Source organism: Mytilus trossulus, chromosome 13 (assembly GCF_036588685.1).
Source record: "Mytilus trossulus isolate FHL-02 chromosome 13, PNRI_Mtr1.1.1.hap1, whole genome shotgun sequence".
Classification (NCBI taxonomy): Eukaryota; Metazoa; Mollusca; class Bivalvia; order Mytilida; family Mytilidae; genus Mytilus; species Mytilus trossulus.
Window position 1 is genome coordinate 10,724,550 of NC_086385.1, and position 25,677 is coordinate 10,750,226.

General features: G+C 30.4%; 1 protein-coding gene across 9 annotated transcripts in view; it reads left to right on the forward strand.

Annotated features, from left to right (window-relative positions):
- LOC134695530 (uncharacterized protein KIAA2012 homolog) overlaps positions 1–25,677 on the forward strand; it is a 107,657-nt gene that overhangs the window by 13,082 nt on the left and 68,898 nt on the right. For all 9 annotated transcript variants that reach the window (XM_063556812.1, XM_063556813.1, XM_063556814.1 and 6 more), the window contains one exon: positions 24,607–24,733. In XM_063556812.1, coding sequence (XP_063412882.1) covers positions 24,607–24,733 — 127 coding nt within the window. The remainder of the gene's footprint in view (positions 1–24,606; positions 24,734–25,677) is intronic.

Genomic DNA, 25,677 nt, shown 5'->3' on the forward strand with positions numbered 1-25,677 from the left:
ATCTCACAAACATGTTTAACCCCGCCACATTTTTGCACCTGTCCCAAGTCAGGAGCCTCTGGCCTTTGTTAGTCTTGTATTATTTTAATTTTAGTTTCTTGTGTACAATTTGGAAATTAGTATGGCGTTCATTATCACTGAACTAGTATATATTTGTTTAGGGGCCAGCTGAAGGACGCCTCCGGGTGCGGGAATTTCTCGCTACATTGAAGACCTGTTGGTGACCTTCTGCTGTTGTATTTTTATTTGGTCGGGTTGTTGTCTCTATGACACATTCCCCATTTACATTCTCAATTTTACTTTCATCCATTGTTTGAGTTATAAATAGCAATGTTAACCATTTTTACCTCGTTCTATATATACTTTTTGCTACCTTAATATGTAGAGATGCTGTCTCATATAATATTCTCAGTAGAATAAAATGGGTCAAATATTTTAATATGGTTTCTTCGTAAAATAAAAATGGAATATTTGCGATTATCTTTAACTGTAATCTTATAGATATGCCTATAAAAAAATACAGCATTTCTGATATGAGTTCAAAATATTGCATCTTGACTGATATTATATTCTTTAAACATGCTAAGTTTTGTACACAAGAGGTTTTGAGTAAGATGCTATTTTCAAACTAGCTGACGTAAATTGAGGTTGGGTTAAAATGATAAGCAAATTCTATATGATCAAAATGCAATTAGGGCCTCAGTGGCGAAGTGGTCTAAGTAGTTACTACTGCAATCACTTAAGCTGGTCAATCTGAGGTTGTGAGTTGGAACCCGGTTTGTGGTGCAGGTGCACTCAACTCCAATCTTAATTGACTAGACTTGTCAGTTGTCCTTTTGAAGGTCAGTGATTTTCTCAGGGCACTCCGTCTTCCTCCACCAATAAAAACTGGTGGCCAAGAAATAGCCTAAATGTGTTGCTTAAAAGTGGCGTTAAAACACATAAAAATATCAAAAAATCAAAATACAATTCTGTACTTGCAACATTTGAAAAAGCGGAAAAATATGATCCTGTTGTTGCTACTGAAATATTGAAAAACAAATTATAACATATTTGTCGAACTTTAATTAAAGAGTCTTAAATAATCAAGCAGAAATATGACATTTCTATTAAATTTATAATTAGAATTTATTCAATTAATTACATTAAATATAAATCATCCATAGTACTTATATGATGTGAAGGTATTTTAATAGTCAAGAAATATCAGATTGATTTGTTACGGATGAGTAACCACAATGAATATCTCTCTACCTCCTACATTGTAAGGTAATTAATAGATGGTGGAAATTAATTAATTGATTATTGACCTGACAAGGGGGCGATAATTTATTATAAGTTCCTTGAGAAAAAAATCCAAGTTGTGTAAATTTCTGTTGAAGTTTAAATGTAGTTTAAGATTTTTCTAGTGAATTTTTTGCAAGGAGAGAATTTGGTGGTCTAGAAATTCCAAGATGACCTTTAGTTTTATTAGATACACGTATAATATATTGATCTGAAAGATAGGCAATAAACTAATGATTATTTCCTTGAGAAAAAAATCAGATTGTTTAAAATTCTTTCTACCGTGTTCAGAAAACTGTACTTTGACCTCATAGTATAATGATTTACTTTATGACTTGGATGGAGAGTTGTCTTAAAAGGGCACTCATACTTCTGAATTCTATTTTTATAGTTTAAGAATCCACAGTTTATGAGGGTGTTTACTGAAAAAAACCAAATATGGGCAAAAAATAAATTAAGAATATTGATAAAAAAAACCCAAAAAAATGAACAATACTGAAAAATGAACAATTTCAACAAACAAAAAAAGAATATATATATAAAATATAATGGCATAATACTGAAATATGAAAAAAAAAAAGAAGAATATTATGGCCTAAAATATTATAGGAATACAAATAAACAAGGATCCATATTATATATTATCCTCATACATGTATATGTTACAGATAGTTCATAAATATATTTTAATTGTGAAGAATAATGTATCACTTTACAAGTTCTTATCCTGAAAATGCATTTAATATGCTTGACATTGAGCCTGGCAGCCATCCATCCATCCATCCATTTAAATTTGTAAACTTCAAACATTTGTAATGTTAATTATTAATAAGAAACATAAAATGGAAAATTTAATACATAATATTAAATCAACAATGAGTAAATCAATTTTCATAATTTTAATTTTCATAATTTTTGTTTTCATAATTTTAAAAATCTCATTTGGGACTTAACAGTTATTTTAACATAGACAGTTTTCTATTTCATATCAATGGAAATACATGATGTGCCATTTAAAGCCTCATGAATATTAAATCTCTGTATAAAGGGAAATAACTCATTATCCCTTGAGATTTAATAAGCTTTGAGTAACTGGAAAAGACTTAGTGTTACCATAAGGGGTTGTTGAAGGGTGTACGGTGACCTATATTTGTTAATTTCTGTGGCATTTTGGTCTCTTGTGGGAAGTTGTCTCATTGTCACTGAACTATAGTATATATTTATTTAGGGGGCGTATTGCATTTCCGCTAATTTTTCAAAGTTCCAATACTACGTTTCCGCAAATTTAAAGTATACGTTTCCGCAATTTGTATTTATTACTTTTCCGCAAATTTACCTGGTAAATTATAAAGATTTGAATATACATATATGATAAATTATATATATTTTTTTTTTAATAAAGAAAATGTTCTGATCTCAGTATAGCTACAATTTACTAGATATAACTAGTTGACTCGGGTAAGGATGAGTTAAACTTCATTGAGAAATTTTTGGTTTGGCTTACTTGCCAACTGACATGATTGAAGAATGCTTTGAATTAATTGCCGATGCTCCATATCTAACGATAGAAGTATTAGGTCGAGGTGTTATTGAAACTGAAGACAACATCTTACATAAAGATGAGAACTATAACTGTAAAAGCCCCCGTTCGGAAATATGAAAAGGAGAAGATGGACTTCTTTCCTGAACAAAATACAAAACTTGTAAACGGTGAATGTGCTACTATGGACTTTGTACGACGTGTTGGCTACAAATATTCTACCAGAACTGCCTTATGAACTCATATCAAGATATTTTTGAACATACGTTTTCATACATTTTAATGATGTATTTTACTTACATGTTATGATGACCTATAACTTGTATTGTAACTATAATTGGTTTAATCCAAGTAATTTACTCTCTTTAAATAAAGCTATCATTATTATTATTATTACTATTATTATTATTATTATTATTATAACTTAATACATATTTATTTTTTTATTATAGCTTTGTTTTCGAGCAATAGGTATTCCTTAATTAATTGCGGAAAAGTAAGCGGAAAAGTAATAATTTATTTTTTCCGGAATAGTTACTTTTTTTCCGGAAAAGTAAGATATTTATTTGCGGAAACGTAAACTTTTTTTTCCGGAATCGTCATCTTTTTTTCGAGGAAAAGTAATGCCAATTTGCGGAAACGTAAAACGCCGTATATAGCGGACAGCTGAAGGATGCCTCCGGGTGTGGGAAGTTTTCATTACATTGAAGACCTGTTGGTGACCTTCTGCTGTTGTTTTTTCTATGGTTGGGTTGTTGTCTCTTTGATACATTCGATCCCCATTTCCATTCTGAATTTTATCATTGGCAATCATACCACATCTTCTTATTTATATTTAGTGTTACAATTAGAGGTAAAACAGTTTGAAAGAAGAATCTTCCTTTCTTTGCTTTATTGATTTAACTATGGAAACTAAAAGTTTGGAGGATTGATAGACTAGAAAGATGTTTACTTTTTGTTGACTACTGTAAATTCAGAAATTATTGCGAGGTTTTTATTATTGCGAATAATGCGACTGAGTTGTAAACGCAATAATTAAAACTCGCATTTTGTAATATTTTAACTGAATTAAGCATGACTATTCTCAAAATCCTAAAAATTAAAATCGCATTCAAGTGTAAAATGACAAAATCACAATAATAAAATCACGCAATAATTTCTGAATTTACAGTATTATAATATTTTATTAGGGGCCTCCGTGCCCAAGTGTAAGTAGCTCTACTACTGTTATCACTAGCTATAGCCATTCAACACTTAGGTTGTGAGTTGTTTAAAGATAAAATATTACCAAATAGTTTCCATTTTACTTGGTAACTTAAAATCAAATTGATATACTGAAACAAGATGTATTCTGATCAAGTCACTGATAAAACAAATAAACAATTGTTAGAGTCTCTCAGTTTGATGGTTAAGACGATGCTAATTATACATTTGTAATTTCATACTAGCATGGCTCTGTAATTAATAACCATTTCATGAATACTATTTAACATATTATTTTGTTCATTTAAAAGCAATGAATTCCTATACTTAAGGTATGATAAAAAGAAAGATTTCCTTTTATAATCTTTCGATCCAAGTTTTAGTCAACTTTGAGGGCTATTAACACAGTCCTATAGTTCATTTTTGTATCCTTGCAAATAAATGTTTGGTGCTAGCTATATATATTGGAATCTGTGAACTTGATAAGAAAAACTAGATTCATTACCAGTATTAATGCAGATTTGTACACGGGGGGGTCTCTTCCTATATAAAGGTATATACATATGTGCCGCTGGAATGGGTCCCTTTTTTGATCCGTCAAATATATCAATGGGGTACAATTTTACCGAGGAAATATATCAATAGGTAGTAATTGACCGATTGTGATATATCAATGGGTCATAAATATATGAATGGGTTATGATTTCGCTGTGAAATATATGTATAGGTAGGGATTTCACAATTATTCAATATATGAATGGGGGTGTTTTTAAAATCCCAGCTGCACACCTGTACCCAAAATCCCATGTTGAGACCCCCCCCCCGTGGATTTGTAGTGCAAAAATTAAAAGAGGGGTGAAAAATACATGAGAGGGACAATTTCAAACTCATAAATGGAAAATAAACTGATGAAGTAATGGCTAAAAAAGAAAAAGACAAATTATAGTACACAAGACACAACTAAGAAAAACTTAAGACTAAGCAATGCGAACTCCACCAAAAACTGGGGGTTATAAAAATTGTTTTCTTGAATCTATATGCAGTTAAAAATATTATAACATTTCAAAATACAATTATACATCTAACATGCTGTAAGGCCTAAAATAAAATATTGTTTGTTTCCCCAATCCCAATCGACCCTGCAAAATTGGTGCTACTCATAAAATTTTATTGTCAAAACAAAGTCAAATATTATTTTATTCAATTTGGATTTTCAGAATTGCCGTATCGTCCAATAATGTTCAAGCTTTTTGGAAAAATAAAATGATTTCCCTACCTACCCACACCTGGCTTGGCAGAGACGGGATTGGGGAAACAAACAATATTTTCATTTAGGCCTAATTTATTTAAAATTTGATGCATTCTGAAAAGTAACATGCTTTAAGCCTCCATGTTAATTTTGCCTTTCACTGTGCTGATTGATGATGAAATTTTCTTCACAATCGGGGCATTGAAAAAACGGAACAATAAATGCCCAAATCAATATACAGTGAATTCTATGGTATAACTATTTCTTTGTAAGATTTTATCAGTTTTGATAAATTGACATTATTAAATGTCTAAAAAGGTTTAAAGTGGTTTAAAATTTGTGACATTATCATGTTTGATTATCTTATTCCTGATAATTAGGTTATTAGAAGGATTAGGCGAACGTGACGATATATTTGTACAAACAGTAATTATTGTTTCAAACTGAGAATGAAATATCTGCTGATATAGTTTGATTTTTTGTTGGTTTAAGGGGCAGCTAGCTAATAAAATGTTAACAACCTTAACCCCTTCACCACCCACAAACCCCAAAAAATAAATAAGGAACAAAAAAAAAATTCCCACTTAAACATGAATCTGCCACGTTACAAAATTTTGCATCAATTTAGGACAAAATTGAAACCTGGTTATAGAATGTTTACTACCTTTCTACCCTGACCCCTTCACCCCCCCCCCCCCCCCCAAAAAAAAACCGGTATGTTTATGAGAAATTACTGGTTTATGAGAAATTACTGCAAGATTAAACTGTCAAAAGGGCTTTTTTTGCATGGATTTCAAATTTAATGAATTATTAGAAATCAATGATAAAATAAGTTTACTTAATAGTCATTTATGTTTAGTAAGGATAAAGAAAGGGATTAAGGATTTATGTATTAGGTTCAAGAATATCCCCAGTAAAGATTACTTTATTTTTTATCTCTAGGTGAATCTATCAGGTTGGTGCATTAGGGTACCTTCATTTTTTTTTTTTTTTAACGTTTCAAACAATACTCTTTCTTAAAAAAAAAAAGAAGATGTGGTATGATTGCCAATGAGACATTTGTCCACAAGAGACCAAAATGACACAGACATTAACAACTATAGGTCACTATAGCCTTAAACAATGAACAAAGACCATACCGCATAGTCTGCTATAAAAGGCCCTGATAAGACAATGTAAATCAATTCAAACGAGTAAACTAACGGCCTTATTCAGTACATCTTTATATATAGCTTATACTAACAGATATTTATAATTTGAATTAATTGTTTCATTATAGACCTATCCATTTAGGGGCGTTAAGTTTTCTGGTCTGTACGTCCTTTTGTCTGTTTGGTTGGTCTGTGTGTCCTTTCGTCTGTTTGGTTGGTCTGTCCCTTTTCAGGTTTAAGTTTTTGGTCAAGGTAGTTTTTGATGAAGTTGAAGTCCAATCAATTTGAAACTTAGTACACATGTTCCCCATGATATGATCTTTCTAATTTTAATGTCAAATTAGACTTCTTATTTGAATCTTAAATATAGACAAATTCGGTTTATATTTATTTTAAAATATAAGTCCATTTGACATGAACATCTAGAGATTACAGAATGATTATATAAATAATCAATCTCCGTCAAAATTATGTCCATTTAAACACTTGAATGAACTTGATGTTGGGTGAGAAATCTGATTAAATCGTAAGAATGTTATCGTCTTTTTTCATTCAGAAACAATCTTGTAATTCTTAAGACAATACACAATATTAAATTGGTGTTCCGTTATATATATCACCTGGGTAAACGTCTATGATACAAGAACTTGGGTGCCAAAGTCACAAATAGTTTTTTGAAAAAAAATGTCGCACTGTATTGGGAACGACTAATAGCCAATTAATCATGTATGATATCTGTTCTAAATGTTTTAAAAACTATGGACTTGTTAATTCACAGTTGAAAGTTATATATATATATATTATAAGTTTATCTCGATATAGTGAGAAGTGAAATGTATTAGATAATTTGTTTCGCTGTCGTAGCAGATACAGTTTTTTAAAGCTATATATATATAATCAAGATAGTGAATATCCATGTATGGTATCTTAATTTGCAATGTAGATTCAATTAGGGATTGCGAGCCATTCAACTATTCTCTTAGATCAATTAGGAGTTGAAAATGTGTATCATGAATATATTTTCTTAGAGGATTTTTTACAACAAACAAAATTGATATTGAATTTGTGTGGACGAAATGTTCAAAATATGACAACTTTAGAGGGGAAAAAATAACCTTTAAAATAGTGATGAACTGTTGCATTTGGAAGACTAAATGTATTAGCATGCAAAATCTGATTAGACAAATTTAATAGATTTTAAAATCGACACTTTTAATAACAATTTCTTTGGAGGTTGATGTAGTCATATATATTTCAATAAATATTAAATGGTAACATCTATATTCGTTTTAACTGATAGTTGAATTTAAATATTATCGTAACGGATTACTGTATCTTTTCTTAAGGAAAATGAAACCTGATTTAACAAAGTCATAATTGAGTTTCTTTATTTGTATACTAACGAAAACATTTGTTGAATGGAAAGAAATATACAAATCTATTTAAAATTAGTGGTGAACTCTATTGAGAGTGTATATATTTAAACAAATCTTTTTTGTTATTGAGAGTCAAATGTTTTTTCAACAGTTAACAGTGTCTCTGTAGTTCACATTTTCTCACGGAATGAAGAAGCTTGGTGGAAATAAATCAAATTTGATGAACTTGCATTGTTTCTTTGCTGTATAGTTCACCTTTAATTCCTATTGGATTGTTACAAAATCCGTTCACCTTTTATTCCAATTGGATACATACAAAATCTGTTCTGTTCACCTTTTATTCCTGTTGGATTATCTTACAAAATCTGTTCAAATTTTATTCCAATTGGAAATTCTTACACTGGAAGTAAATATTATGGAATTCTTTAAGATTGTGTATGAACAAATATGAATTCAGAATGTTATCAAAATAGTGAAAAAGTGTGATTCGATCATTTCATATCTTTATTGAAATCCTATTGGAAAAAATAGGATTTCAGCTGGAAATATTAAATTAGTGTAATTGATGTGAACAAAATTGAATTGCAGAGAATTTCAGGAAATTATATGTTGGAATGTATGAATCTTCTACAGAACTATAATTAAATGAATACTTGATTTAAAGCCTTAATAAGGTTTTCAGGTAAATTATTTACAAGTACTGGTATCACTTTTTGTATTTTCTAGCAGATTTGCTTATATTTAATTATTACTAGAAAAGGGACATATTTATGTTGCAACCCACATAAATGTCAAATTTGATTGTAATCAGTAAAAAAAAATTAATGAATTGAATTAATAACTTACACTTAATTTAAGAAATTTGTCTCATTGAATTAAATCATTTTCTTTTTAAGTCTTGACGCCCTCAAAATCAATAGTTATGTAACATTTTTGTAAGATAAAGAAAAAACCTAATAATTATAGTGAGATAAAGGGATAATTAGTTAAGTATTATAAAGGTGATTCAGTAAAAGTAACTTTTCTACAAATATATAGGCCAAAGGTAAAAATATTTATTTCTAATTAATACCAGTCATGTGACTAAATTAAATGTTAAGTAAGACTGTAGCTGATTGGTTGATAAATTTGTGAGAAATAATGTAAATGTCCAGTGGTTGTTTTTGTTGCTGTTGTTTATACTAAAGTGTTTTATTTTTCATATCAATAAGACACTGTTTTTCCTGTTTGAATTATTTCACACTAGTCATTTTGGAGCCCTTTATATAGCTTGCTGTTCAATGTGAGTCAAGGCTCAGTGTTGAAGGCTGTTCACTGACCTACACTTGTTAAGTTTATACACATTGTGACTTCAATGGCAAGTTGTCCTTTTGACACTAATATCACATCTTCTTTTTCAGCATTCATAAAGAATGTACTGACTTCAGCCACAATAAACTGTATAGTCACAATTGTTTTTCTTCTTTTTTTTTATATGTTTAAAGAGTTAGTGACTTCCCTTTTGGTGGTTTTAAGAGTTGTCTTTCTTGAGGAAATTTTGAGGGCAGCAAACAGCCTCATTTTTAGGGCGACCAGCCTCAAGCAGGATAATTAAATAATAAAAAATTGGGATTGAATAAGATTTTTACAAAGCAAATGTGTATACTGATATAGAAATTAGAAAAAAATCTAGTACATGTTGAAAGGGACATAACTATTAGAAGATGTAAATAAACAGATGTGAATCATAATCTTGCTGTCATTCTATAGATATAAGAAGATGTGGTATAAGTGCCAACGAGACAACTCTCTGTCCAATAGATTTAGGAAGATGTGGTATGAGTGCCAACGAGACAACTCTCTGGCCAATTGATTTAGGAAGATGTGGTATGAGTGCCAACGAGACAACTCTCTGTCCAATAGATTTAGGAAGATGTGGTATGAGTGCCAACGAGACAACTCTCTGTCCAATAGATTTAGGAAGATGTGGTATGAGTGCCAACGAGACAACTCTCTGTCCAATAGATTTAGGAAGATGTGGTATGAGTGCCAACGAGACAACTCTCTGTCCAATAGATTTAAGAAGATGTGGTATGAGTGCCAACGAGACAACTCTCTGTCTAATAGATTTAGGAAGATGTGGTATGAGTGCCATCGAGACGACTCTCTGTCCAATAGATTAAGGAAGATGTGGTATGAGTGCCATCGAGACGACTCTCTGTCCAATAGATTTAGGAAGATGTGGTATAAGTGCCAACGAGACAACTCTCTGTCCAATAGATTTAGGAAGATGTGGTATGAGTGCCAACCAGACAACTCTCTGTCTAATAGATTTAGGAAGATGTGGTATGAGTGCCATCGAGACGACTCTCTGTCCAATAGATTTAGGAAGATGTGGTATGAGTGCCAACGAGACAACTCTCTGGCCAATAGATTTAGGAAGATGTGGTATGAGTGCCAACGAGACAACTCTCTGTCCAATAGATTTAGGAAGATGTGGTATGAGTGCCAACGAGACAACTCTCTGTCCAAGTCACTTAGTCAATTAGTATAAGGTATTAAGACATTAAAGGTCAAGGTAAGACCATCAACAAGGAGCCTCCTGGCTGACACCAAACAGCAAGATTAAATAAAGGGCCCCAACAATGACTTGTGTAATACCATTCATGAGGGTAGTAATGGAGGTACCTTCATAACAAGTAAACATTTTAACCCAATGATGTTTTTTTTGGCGCAATACGATAAAACGTACACTTTCTTTAAGCTGGGGTCACACATCCACGATTGTTACTACCGTTTTCGACAGGACCATTCCCGATTAAAATTTATCAAAAGTCTGATCAAAATCCTGTGAATCGTGGATGGAAATTCAAGCTTAAATCAAAATTTGTAAAAAAAAATAATTTGATCACGACAACAATCAGATAGTGTTCAGGAAGCGACGATATTCAACCGTTTCTAAGCGAATTAGTCCCGATAATCCTGTTCTGAATCCGCTTCTAACCCGATTTGTATTTTTCGCCAGGTAAAATTCGACCGAGTATGTCACGACTTCGTCCCGACTCTACCGAACGTAATCCGACAGAGATCAGACAGTGACCAGACAGTGAACCGACGCTGACGGAAGATATCCGTTAGAAAATGTCGGCATATTCGGGATGATCAGGTACTGTCGGAACGTAATCCTATCACGGTCCGCTCTATCGCATTGCAAACGGCTTTGTCTGGTCTCACTCGTATTGTATTCTGTAATTGTCGGGACTCTGACGTGGGTATCATTGATTAATTTCGTATTAATAACGGGACTGTTTCAGAACGGTTTCGGCAAAAAACGGTTCGCAATCGACAAGATCTGGATGCAATCTGGACTCAATCGGCAGTAAAACAACTATGAAAAATGACTCCAGATCATTCCCGTTCCACAAGCCACCGTCCAGAATACACAAGACATTGTTCGGAATTCGATCCGATACAGCAGAATCTGTCACGACATAGCCACGATTGTAATCCGACTAGACAAAATCGGCTGAGTTTTCCCGAATGTTACGGGACGCACCTAACTGTCGGGGTGCTTTGCCGAACTATTCGAACCCTTCCCGACCCGTAAGAATCTGTTACGAACTAAAACGACTGCGTTCAGACAATGATAGGACATTCCAGATTATTGAGGATACTAATCCGACTTTTTCACTTTTCATGTCGTATTGCTGTCTGATCTCAAACGGGAGCAATAATGGGCAATGTGTGAACCCCGCATTAGAGTCAATAATAAAAAATGATTTTGACATCATGTTAAATATTTTCCAAAAATGACTGTAATGATAACTAATTGAGACCTCTGACAATTCACAATATTTTGATGAATCAAAGTACACCAATTTGACGCTGACAGTAGCTTGAAATGACCCTTTGAAGCCTGAGGGTAAAGGACATTGCTACCATCATTCATATAGGCAAACCAACGGTCTAATCTACATAAAAAAACAGAAACACTTATTGAACCACATCAACGACCACAACCACTGAACATTCGCTGAAGCAAGATCGATACCTTAATCAATTAAACATGTTTGCTGGTTAATTTAAACCTAATCAATTGAAATAATTAGTATAATTTTGAAAGCTTATCCATTCGAAAAGAACCATGCACCAATTGATGTATAGCTTGTTTCTAAACAGTAAAAAATGTAATTAGGTCATTTATCAGTTAACTAATTAGTTCAAATCAATAATTAGACAATGTACATTTCTATCAATCTATTTCATGATTTGTTTGATGTCAGCCTTAATCATGTTAATGAGAGGTAATCTTTACCATTTTTAGAAAAAAATCTATATCAAATAGAATTACGAGACATTTTTTGCTCTAATTCTGTAAGCTTCCTGAGTAGTGGAAATATCTGTTTCTTTGATTATATGATAAGAGTTCTGTGTTTCTGTATGTAAAACTCTGCTAGATTTAGAACATTAAGAACTGAAGATAATTAGTACGAAGTTTAAATTTATTATTTGAGGGAAATATGACATCTATTTTCCAGATGTCTTTTAACTAGGCTGATGAAGTTATTCTAATAATTTTAATAAATTAGAGATGACCTTAGTAAGAAAATCATCTCAAATTCCCCCCAAAGGTCAAGCCAATAATATATAATCTTTCACTGATCCCAAAAAAAATAATCATAAATTTAAGTCTCAATTTAAATTCAAGTGTAAATCCTAGTTTGGTGTTAAAATTTTGATTTCTAGCATAAAAGAAAGGCCCAATCCAGAAAGCATTATAAAATAAAAGCTCTGTATGTCTTTCAATAATGTATAAATTAGTAAAAGATTCTTTTAATGCTGGAAGATTTAATAGTTGCATGATGCAGTTGTACCGTTGAATGATTGAGAACTGATTATAATCTTTTCTATTATCTTCTAAACACTGTACTGTATGTCCAAGATAGAATCATCAAATTTATACGCCCCCCCCCCCTTTTCCCCCTTTTACCCCTTTTACCTCTTTTTTTCCCTGACAAAAATGTTCTAAAATGCACCCACAAGTATTTCCAACAGTGGGAACCCTAAGTAATGTCAACTTTTTGACAAAACTCAACCTTAACTATTTTAATATACCGGTATACAAATTAGAGATGTAATATCATTGCCAATGAGAAATAGATTTGTAATTAATGGAACATTTGCCACTGAACATAAGCTTACACAAATAAAGCCTGTTCTTAATTAAGCCATTGCTTTTAAGAAATAAAGTCACTAAGCTATAAAGGTGTTAATTCTCTTACTCAAATGTTAACCATTTATCTTTGTGTACAGTCTTATAAAATTGTTGACATTGATTGATGTCAAGATTTTTTGGAAGCTAATCTTTTCTCACTTAAAAATTTGCCCTGCAAATAGAAACCAACGTACTTCAATATTTGGAGATAGATTTTTAACACAATCAGACCTAACAACGATCCGATCTTAACAAAATGAACTGAAGAGGGCTAACATTGTTTCAAGTGTTTGGTTTAACCTTGAAATGTAAGAATTCTGTCAACTTTGACAAAATAAGAGACATTTTAAATCTTTTTTATCAACATTTGATTTAAATTTTGTCATTTAGTCAGTTCAATTTGACCACTTTCTAAATCTTTAGTAATTAGTTAAAGAAGACAGCTATATAGATATAAAGACAAAATGCTTGTCGAACTTTTCTAAAATGATATATTATTTTAAATTTCACCTTTTGTTTTAAGAAATTTGTTTAGATCCCCTTTTCCAATTGTGTTCAGAAAGATCTCTAATATGAATTTTTATTTTTAAGTTTTTAAGTCCTAAGAAGGAAGGAAAAAATAAGACAAAAGTTCCTTGTTGGTTGTTTAAATATAGGAAGATGTGGTATGAGTGCCAATGAGACAACTCTCCATCCAAATAACAATTTATAAAAGTAGACCATTATAGGTCAATGTACCGCCTTCAACACGGAGCATTGGCTCATAATGAACAATAAGCTATAAAGGGCCCCAAAATTACTAGTGTATAAAACAATTCAATAGGGAAAACTAACGGTCTAATCTATATAAAAAACGAGAAACAAGAAACAATGAAGTATTTATATATAAGGTTCGACAATATTCTATAAAACTTTGAACATGATAAATGGCAATAAAAAAGTTTACAAAAGGAATTTTATTTCACAATTTTTTCCAAATAAATGTATTTTCAATTTGTATTCAATTTTCAAAGCATTAAAACGAAACATGAAACATTTTTAATTAAATTTTTATTAAATATTAATTGTCTGCTTTATTTTGCCATCATGAAAGCATTTGTGATATAAATTATATAACAAGCACCCATTGATTTATGATAAATTGCTATATTTTTCGTTATTTTATGATTTATTCATGAGAGATAAAAGAGTCCTAATTACAATAAAAATGCATATTTTGTGTTTTGTATAATGTGTAGTTTTCATTGTAAAAATGAGGCACAAATTGTAAGGATCTTTTATTCAGTAAGTAAAAATCTTTGATTTTAATTTTTCATGAATTGAGGTTAATTTTAAAACTTATTATTATCATCAATTTTTTTGGATTTTTTCTGAATCTCTTTGACAGAAAATATGGTCTCATTGGAAATCAAACCACATCTTCTTTAACTTCATATTAAAGTTTGTTTTTTTTTCGAGAAAAAATTGCCATTAAATTCTTATTCACATTAAATAATGAAACAAAAGAAAGACAACTCTTGCATAATAATTGCACTTCATGAAATAACAAAAACTTTGATTGGTTTGAAATGAATTACCATTATTAGGTATATTGTAATATATTTGTTTACATAATTGTAAGTTTCACAATGTAGTATAATTCTTATGTAAATAAGTGTATAAAATGGAAGGAAAATGAAGGCAAATATATCGTGAATGGTATTCAATAGTAAAACTCAATTTAAAAAAGATGGAGTTTATATCTACCAAAGATTCAATACATTGACATCTCCTGCATAAATTTATTTTATTCATCAGATTTGTAAAAGAATTGGTATATTGATACACTTTTAAAGTGGACCTTTTAGGTCAATTATTAATTGGATATGTAAATAAAAAAACGTGATTTAAGTATTAAAGAACATCAAATTGAAGATACAATATCTTTAATTCTCTCAAAGTTCATGTGGCTAATACATGTTTTTATGTTTGCCTGTATATATAAAAAGGTAAAGGAAAAATTAAAATGCTACAATAGCAGAAACCGTAAGAAGCTAAAGGTCTTTAAATGGAATTTTTAAATGTAGCTTCTCATGTATTTGATGGTGCGGTTTAGAGAAATAAATAAAAATGGAATTGTGGGTAAATTTAATTAATTAAGTAATTGAATTCAAATTGGATAATACAGTGCTTGCGGTGGAATACAACATGTTAATTTTTTTATTAAATATGACGTTAAACAAACTATTCAACAATTCCAACTGTGAATTCTAGCTGAACCGTATAAAAAAATATGGTGTTTCAATTTTTGGGGATTATAAATCATAAGTTTTGCTGATATATATATATATATATATGTAACGACAGGAATTACTTCAAAAAGAGTTATTCATTTGTTAATGTGTGAAAAAAGCAGACTATTGCATGAGTATGCATCATAAAATTAACATTTAAATTTTTTATTGGTAGATAATTAAGTCACATGACTTTTTGTGCAATTTCAAAGTTATCATTTAGTTGCATGATGGTGCATTTTGATTTTGAATGGACCAAAGATCATGTAATTCATTACATAAAATGTTTTGATTAAAAAGATGACAAGAAAACGTAATTATAATTTTTTTTCCCAGATTTTATTCGGTGCAAAATAATAAATACTTTTGATATGTGTATCAATAAAAATTTAATTTTCTAACCTTGGGAATTTAAAAGGACAATTAAGTGATTAAAACTTTCGTAACATAAGAAGAACATAAGAAAAATATCAATCAGTGATTGTGGAAAAAGAAAGTATCGTAATTTAGAAAAATTCTGGTTACAGTATGGAGAATTATTTTAATTTTTCAAAGAGTTAAATATTGTAAATTTTTATCCATACTAAAAAATTCACAATGATAAATTGACTGTTGATAAGGGGAATAGATTAAGTTTGCTGTCTCTGAGATGCATTATATTGATAGAGGCTATTGCTGAGGGCAGTAGTGGAGTTTGGGCATAGTCAATTATATAGTTACTTTTATAAATTGCCTGTTACAAAACTTTGATTTTTTTCAAAAACTAAGGATTTTCTTATCCCAGGCATATTTGGCACATCTTTTGGAATTTTGGTTCTTAATGCTCTTCAACTTTGTACTTGTTAGGATTTATAACTATTTTGATCTGAGCGTCACTGGTGAGAAGAAACGCGCGTCTGACGTATTAAATTATAAGCCTCATGCAGGCACCTTAAAACTATGCATCCAATAAAGACAATTTTGATATTTTTTTCTTTCACATTAAATGTAAATCCATTGCAGTAAATCAGAAGATATTTAAGATCCAAATCAATAACGGCTTTTTAAAATAAACTTACAGATTTTTTTTACATGACGTAATATTCCATTAATTTTTCTATGATTGATAAAGGATTTGTTTTTTCAAAAAGATTTGCAAATTAAAAGAAGTATTATTGATTTAAGCAACACAGAAAGTATTTCTATGCAGAAATCTGAAAAAATTAGACAGATTATTAAAATTACCAGGAAATTGTTAGACATTTTATGTGCCGTAAAAAGGACAAGCTCTCATAACTCTGGGGAAAAATATTGGTTTGTTTTGTTCAGCCTATAATAGGTTTCTGGTTAATTAATTGTAAATGGTTTGTTCTTTAAAAGACACTTTTCAATATTCTAAAGCAGAATAACATCTTATTTTGGTCGGAATTCCATTTCTGGAAAATAATTCAGTATTAATTTGAATTTAGGTGGTAGATGGAATTCAGGTTACCTAAGAAGAAAGACTTCTGATGGAGTACGTATAGAGATTTTCAAATATATTTGTGAAAAAACATGTAGAAAGTTTATTGAAGAAAATTGAATTATGAAAAAATTAACATGGTGTATTATGAACGAATATTTTGTGTTATGACATAAGTAAAATTATCAGTGAATAATTTATGCAAATGATATGCAAATTCATGGAATTCAGTGGAAGATACATGTATATGAATAATTTGTGAGAAAAAGTATTACAAAGGACCGCAGTTTATTTTAGTGTGTTTTGTGATAAAATTATATTAAAACACATAATGATGAAGTGGATAAACATACAATATATCTACGTTTGAAAAAAGTTTTTTCCAAATAGGAATTGAGAAAAGGGTTGAAGACCCTATCAACATAAATTGATGGCTTTATATAGATCGTCACTCAGGACTTCAGTTGTATCTTATCTGTGCATTTTGTCAAGGTTTTTATGATAATTCAGGATTAAACACTAGATAATATTTGAACTACAAGTATGCCCTTGTTTGACCTCAGGAAAGAGTAAATTCTTGATGCTAAAATACAATATTGCATCATATAACTTAATGTGTTCAAAAACTGTTCTGTTATCATTTAAAGTGCCAACGTGTTTTCATTTGAGGAGGTATTACAAAAGAGCGAACATTATGTGGAAGTAAATTATAGGTAACTTCTAATGTGTTGGAAAAGATTTTCTTGTATGAATATAAATATATATGAATAGACATATAACATACAGTTTATAATAAATCACAAAATAAACAAAATGGTGTCTGCATACCTTTTACCACCTCTGCCTAGCAGACCAACAAAAGTTGTAGCAGTTCCTCGATATCATCCAAAACGTCTACGTCAGTCGCCTACATTACCCATAGTTCCAGTGATTAGACATGAACGTCAGAGAAAACGGAAGCTTGGATGTGGACTCCTGCCACCAATTGTCGTGGACAGTAGATTGTTAGCTTTCAGAAGTAGGACACGCACGAGATTGAATCTGGTAAATACTACCCTACCCAAAAAATGTAATTCAGATTGTTTGGTGTTTCATGTGTTAAATTAAGTTATACCCAACACAACACTTAAATAAAAAGCAGCATACCAACAAAAAGGTCATGACATAAATTTGATCCAAATTTTATATGCCCCACCTACGATAGTAGATCGAGGGGCATTATGTTTTCTGGTCTGTGCCTCCGTTCGCTTCAGGTTAAAGTTTTTGGTCATGGTAGTTTTTGAAGAAGTTGAAGTCCAAACAACTTGAAACTTAGTGCACATGTTCCCCATGATATGATCTGTCTAATAATAATTCCAAATTATAATTTTGACCCGAATTTCACGGTCCACTGAACATGGAAAATGATAGTGCGAGTGGGACATCCGTGTACTATGGACACATTTTTTTTTCAGCTCTTATAATATTATATTTTTGTACAGTCAAATCTGCTTTATAAAGGTCACATCTGTTCAACAAAAACATGTCTTAGTTTGATGTGGTTATATTTTCTTAATTTGAATATCAATTCAAATTCCACCTCTTCTAAGGTCAATATTTAAAGTTCCCAAGGATACATGACAGGTTTGACTTAAAGTCTTTATTATAGAATAAATTTTGGATGTAACACATCTTCTGAATGGCTGAAAGATTTTGTCTTTCAGCTCATGTCATGTGACTAATGTTATTCATATTTTTTTTTTGATTGGAACTGCTTAAAAAAGAAATTTAGAAATGAATTATAAGGAATAACCTGCTGCACACTTTTATATATCCTGCTAAGGGGATTATCCAGTGTGTACCATATTTTTAATGATATTCAAATTCTTCATAGACTTAAAATATATAACAGTTAGTCCTGAAATGGAGATTTTTTTTTTGAATTTTGGTCTGAACATTAAAGTTATAAATTTCAATAATTGTCTCGTTTCTTTTAGTGCTTAAGGTATTTCTTTTTTTTATAAATGTTTGAAAATTTGTAAAGCATTTAACATTAATTGTCAAAAGTTTACCGTACAATTGACATATCGGTGCAATAAACGCTGCACAATTGACATATCCCTACGATCAAACATTATTAACTGTGCACAAATATGCTACATTGATTTTTCTCATAATTAACAAACGGTTACATAAAAAATTAACAAACCGTTTGAAATTGATCAAACAGCCGGCAATGTTATATAGTTAGTCTGGCGTAGAATACGATAAATGTTTATTAATTGAATTACAAAAGATTTTTAAAAATGATTGTTTGTTTGGGGGAGAATGATCAATATTTGTCAGATCGTCAGGATAAACTTTGTACTTTTATGTTGGGGGTTTATTTATGACAACAAAAGCAGATTTAGCAGGGTTTTTTTTTGGTTTCCTTAAATTAAGTTATTGTCAGATTGTCAGGATAAACTTTGTACTTTTATGTTGGGGTTATTTATGACATAGAACAGAGACAGAATTTGCTGGGTTTTTTTTTTTGGTTTCTAGATTTTTTTAACACAGCTAGATGTCATGACATTAGGATAACATTTGTACTTTTATGTTAAAGGTTATTTACTGTTTTCACAGTAATGATTTCATGTTTCTTTTTGTGATTTAAAAGGTTTTAAAAACATTGACTGGAGACCATCTGAAAATCAGGATTTCTAACAAAAAATATGTGCACTATCATCCAACTCTTTTACAACCCTATTAGACGATATTTTAATTATTGTAAATAGATATAGGAAGATGTGGTGTGAGTGCCAATGAGACAACTCTCCATCCAAGTAACAATTTAAAAAGTAAACCATTATAGGTCAATGTACGGCCTTCAACACGGAGCCTTGGCTCACACCGAACAACAAGCTATAAAGGGCCCCAAAATTACTAGTGTAAAACCATTCAAACGGGAAAACCAACGGTCTAATCTATATAAACAAAACGAGAAATGAGAAACATGTATTCATTACATAAACAAACAACAACTACTGTACATCAGATTCCTGAGTACATTTTTTATCCACAACCATGAAATTACAAGTTAATTTTTTTTATCATTGTTTTCTTTTGTTTTCCAATCCAGCTATTGTTATAATGTTGTAATGGGAAGCATGCATAATGATAATGAATGTTGGATTTTAAATCTAGGTAATAAAATATGCTTTTGGATTTAAATGCCTTAATTAGACACAATTGTCTCAATTTTTTGTTACATCCAACTTGTTGATTTCATTAATCAAAGAAATTAAGTTTTTATTTCATCATTTACACAATTTTAGCTCTGGAAATAAATTTTCATGATTCACCTGAAAAATAGCCCCCTTCCCCCACCCCCAAAAAATTGAATAAAAAACCCCAAAATATCAACTTTAAGCTGGATATATATATATAAGAAAGGATTATTAAAGGTGTTTAAATTTTTGTATGCAAATAATTAAAAAAAAATTTGGCTTGATTAAATTCTGGGGGAAAAGTTTACAAAAAAAGACAGTTCAATAAATCCCCTCTTGGTTCACATAATCTCACTCTAATGTTATATTCTCTGGTTTACAAATTTTGTCCAGTATTTTAATCTAGCCTTGCTATAATGATGTAAGATTTATAAATCAGTATTATAATGAGACACTCTGATGAGTAAAGTTCCGGTCAATTACATTAGAATTATGTCTCCAATTAATGAAAATGACCATTGGAGGACATCATGACTGGATAAGCCATTAACTCTGTTACCACAATTTTATCGCTTATTTATGAAAAACCTTTCTCTTTAGGTAATAAAAGATGTATCAACATGAATTTAATTACAATTTAATTTTACTTTTAAAATTAAAAGTCTTAAATCATTTATTTATTTTAAAAATAGAAATAAAATGGTTTAATTGTCACTTTTAACACTAAAAGTTTAATATGAAAAGATCAAAGAGATTGTTGATTGGGTTTTACCAGGTAGGGGTGAGACAGGTGACAAAATTTCTTTTCACGAGAGACGAAGTTAAAAATATAACTTTTCTTAAATTTGGATAAACATTTCACAGATATAGTTATCAATTATGTATTGTTCATTTTTCATGTTTTTTGCTTGAATCCTACTTTTCAATGTGAGGGCGACTGAATGACAAATGCTAATATGTAAAATATTTAAGCAGGAATTTAGGAAATAATTTAAATTCATCTGGATGTATGAGTTTATCCTGTATATAAAGTAAACTTGGAAAATTCTGAACAGTTGAAATTTTTGTCATTTTGAAAAAAAATTTGAAAAGTGATCGAGTTTTAAACAAAAATAAATGATAATGCATTAAAAAAATGTTGTGCTGAGTCATGTGACTTGTAAATTTCATCTGTGTGGAAGTTGTAAAATAGTGATACTCATTCAGATTACAGAATTGTAAAAAGTCGAAATTTGTAATAATTACACATGGTGGAATAATAAGTGGTGGAATAATAACAGAGAAAAATTAATATTAGCATGCAATGGTGAAAAATTAGTGTTAAAAAAAGTATTATGGTGAAAAGTGAATAAAATTGTAAATTATATATCAATATACTAAATAAATAAATGATTGGGAATATGTTAAAGTAATAAAAAGTCAAGAGAATTTCAGAACGCAATTTGGTTCCGAACAATATCTATCACGCTTTGTGCATGCAGACTCCACGCGGCCTTCACGTGATTTTACTATTTTTAGAATAATTGCATAGTAACCAAATGCACTTGATTCAACCTTTACTAATTATGCAACATTTTTGACCTGGTCGTTATTAATGTCCTATAATAAGAACCCATGCAGCTTTCACCTGATTCTCTATTTATAGAAAAATGTCCGAGTAACCTGCCCATATGAACTTGATTGATTCTTATCATGTTATTTATATGGAGCGCCTAAATAAATATCTTATTAACAGAATTTATAGTGTCAGAAATTATATTAATTTATTTATGGCATCTTAAACTGTAAATGCATACTATACGCTTTTATACCCTAATATAAAAAATAAAGGCTAATAGGGTGGTAAAGTATGAAGAAATTTTAACAAAATAATTAAACAAAAATAAAGAATATAGACCAATGACATCATAATGGGAAGAATACAGAAATTCGCGACTTCCATTGAAACACTCTTTAGGCAACAGTTGCTATTAGCTCATTGGTGAAGGTCTAAAATGCTTCATTTTACATATTTTTTAAAGCAACTTCTAAATATAATGCATTTGGTTTCGCTCATTGTTGAAGCCCGTAAATGCTTCACTTTTCATATTTTTTCAACAAATTCTAACTAAATGTAATGCATTTGATTTTCTCATTGTTGAAGGCCGTAAATGGTTCACTTTTCAAATTTTGCTGTGTCCATATCAACGGCAGCCATTTTGACCTTTTTCAAAAGAGATGTCAAAAACATTTCACTTAAGTCTAATATTCTGTCAGAACATGCTACTTTTACGTTGTTCCCCCAAAGGTTTCACTTTTTTTTGCTGCATGCAAACTCCAAGCAGCCTTCACTTGATTTTCAGAATTTAGAGATTGAAAAATCCCGATGTATCCGAGTATTTAAGAACAATCCCGAAACAACAGAATGAACTTTCGTCAGGCTTTATTATATTATATATCAATATACTAAATAAATAAATGATTGGGAATATGTTAAAGTAATAAAAAGTCAAGAGAATTTCAGAACGCAATTTGGTACACAAAAGGCCAACCTAATGCTGGGAAAATGTAATACTTCCGTTTTCCCTATACATCAAGCATCATGAAATTGAATATTATGTCCAGAACTATACGAATGAAAATTATAATAGATCCAAATTTTATTCAAATTGTACTATAAAGAAACCGAAGTTTTTTTTTCGATTTATTTACATAAACTTATTAAATCGGCTGCAGCATTACTATTATATGTAGACCTTCATTGCATAAAACAATGGAAATAACATTGTATATTGATATAAACGATCAAACTTGTAATAAATAAATAAACCTTATGATTTTAGTGTTTGGAAATCAGAAAATCCTAACTGTAAACACTTGAGTTTTAAAAGCCATAGAGAAGCAACTTCTGTTGGGATTTAAGTCTAATAATTGATGTCAAAATTTATATTTAAAAGTGATCAAAACTTTGGAAGATGTTCTGTTTTAATATGATTATATAAGAGTAAAAATGTTGTGATCAGTGGCATTAGAAAGTAGTAATTAGTTTTAAGTGGATTATGTTTTGACCTTTGTCATAACCTAGCTGTATTTTGTTAAATTTAGAAAGAAAGTAGGAAGTATTTTTCGGTGGATTATTCTTATTGCTTTGACTCTGAATTTTATGAGAAAGTGATACTCATAATTTTAACTACATGTATTTGCAAAAGTGATGTGACAAATAGCAGTAAAATAAGGCCACAAAAAAATAGGAATCATTTAATAAGGGGAGTATGTAATTATTGACCTTTGACCTGAAATGGTGAAAAAGTGATAATAATTCAATTTGACTAGTTGCAAATGTTATGTGACCAGTATTTATAATTAGGTGCAAAAAACAGGAAAAATCATGAACTAGTTGTTAGTGGAATATTTATGGACCTTTGGTCTGAATTTTGTGGGGAAAATAGATAACTATGTATATAAGATTTTGGGAGTACCATTTTGGAGACAGAAAATTGATACATGGAGCAACACAATTAATACAACATGCTCGATATTATAAAGCAGTCAAGCCAAGATGTCCATTAAAAGTAGGTATTATATCAGGAATATTTAGTTTAGACTCGTAAGTAAGATATTGAACTCCAAAAAAAATAAAGGCATTAGCTAAATTAGCAAGGTGCTGACTGGAAATTTGGTAAGTATACTCAATGTGTTAGTGGATAATATCATCGTTGCATTCCTAGTACATGTAGATCCTTATTTGCTATATTTGTTAAAAAACGCATTTGCAAAAGATAAAATTTGAGACATATCAAGGTGACAGCAATTGGACAACAGAACAAAAAAAAAAGACAACTGAAAGTCAACATTTACAAAAACAGGCTTTCAAAGATCTGGCATCATCACTGACTGTCTTGATAAACATTCATACATAAAAAAAAGTTGGATTCTTTTCTTATATCTTAGTGATCAATTCATACTATTCTAAATTTAGCACTTAATTTACATTTAATTTTGTTTCCCTTTCATATATTTGTAAATGTGAGAATTTTTTTCAAGAAATTTTAAATGAAGAAAAAAGTTTCAGCTTTTCATGCTTTTTAAACATGTTGATAGAAATGATAAAGTTTAATTATTATAATGCATGATTTACCCCGCCTGTCCCAAGTGAGGAGCCTCTGGCCTTTGTTAGTATTGTATTATTTTAATTTTAGTTTCTTGTGTACAATTTGGAAATTAGTATGGCGTCGCTCATTATCACTGAACTAGTATATATTTGTTTAGGGGCCAGCTGAAGGACGCCTCCGGGTGCGGGAATTTCTCACTACATTGAAGACCTGTTGGTGACCTTCTGCTGTTGTTTTTGATTTGGTCGGGTTGTTGTCTCTTTGACACATTCCCCATTTCCATTCTCAATTTTATGAGACAGTATCTTGCACATATTTACCACACACTCCTTTAAGGGAAACAATCAAATATTTTATTTGGGCTTATTAATGGAATCTTCATCTTATCACAGTATTGCAATTGTGCTCATGTAGACATATAATTGTCTTTTAACCATGTTATTTAGGAATGATAAAGAATTACATCCCCTTAATTTAATCCACAATAGAATTAAAGTAATGAATTTAATTTCCTTAGTCCTTTTAATTCAGGGGAAACAATTCATTCCCCTAAATAGGTCAATATTTTGTTCCCATTTCAGACAATTTTATTTTAATATTTTTTTTAATTTTTCAGTCTCTGTTAGATTCACAGAAATCGAAAGGAGTCTTAAATACAGACTTTCCAGAAGACAAATCTGAAGCATCTAGTCGATCTGGATCAATCAAGGGAAAAACACTCAAACGAAGGAGTAAAGATAAAGGTAGGTTTAGCAATTAATGGGAGATTATCAGAATATAAAAATAAACTAATTGTCATTAAACCGAATAATTCACTCATTATATTCAGATGATCTATGATTGCTACATTAACGCCTGAATGAAAATGAAATGAAAATGAAAAATCTTCAATCAACCATTTGGAATTAGCTGGAGATTTACCTATCTCAATAAAATTGAGCTGATTGCTGATTGGTCACCTCTTCTGCAGGGCACCAATCAAAATCCAGGATTCCTGAAGAGTTTTTATCGTTATAGGAATTCAAGCCCTTGCAAGTAGGAGAGATTGTTATGGGAAGGGACTGAATTATTTTGATTAGATCGTCATCATCTGATAACAAATTTTAATGTTACAAAGGGTTTTCATAGATAAGTAAAGAGAGTTAACTCATGATTTGATATAATAAAAGATAAACATTTTTTGTATTGTAGCATATCATCCTTACTGAAGGAAAAGCAAAAAATTGTTTTAAAACAAAACAGATTTTGCATATGGTTAAAAAAAGGATATCTTCCTAACTGAAAGAGTTGTAAAGAATTGTTTTTAAAACAAAAAGGAAAACACTGAACATGTTGCATAACAAAAAAATTGATTTAACTTCAATATTTTTTTTATAATTCAATGGGGTTGGTGGGTAGGAGATTTTCAATATTGTTTTAAAAGAAAAAGAAAGATATTAGAACACACACACTCTTGCTATAAATATAGTTTTAAAGATCATAAATGATACAATTTTTATTTCCATATACAGATGTGACCTTCAGTGCCGTGGTATCAATTTTAAAATTTGGTAAATTAGTAACATTGTTGTATTTTATTCTGCTATAGGCTTTTTACAGATTTGCTAATCTCATCAGTATTGTCAATTTCATATTAATTTCATAGATTATTTTTTTTAAGACGAAAAGAGATTTCTTTCTGTAGTAT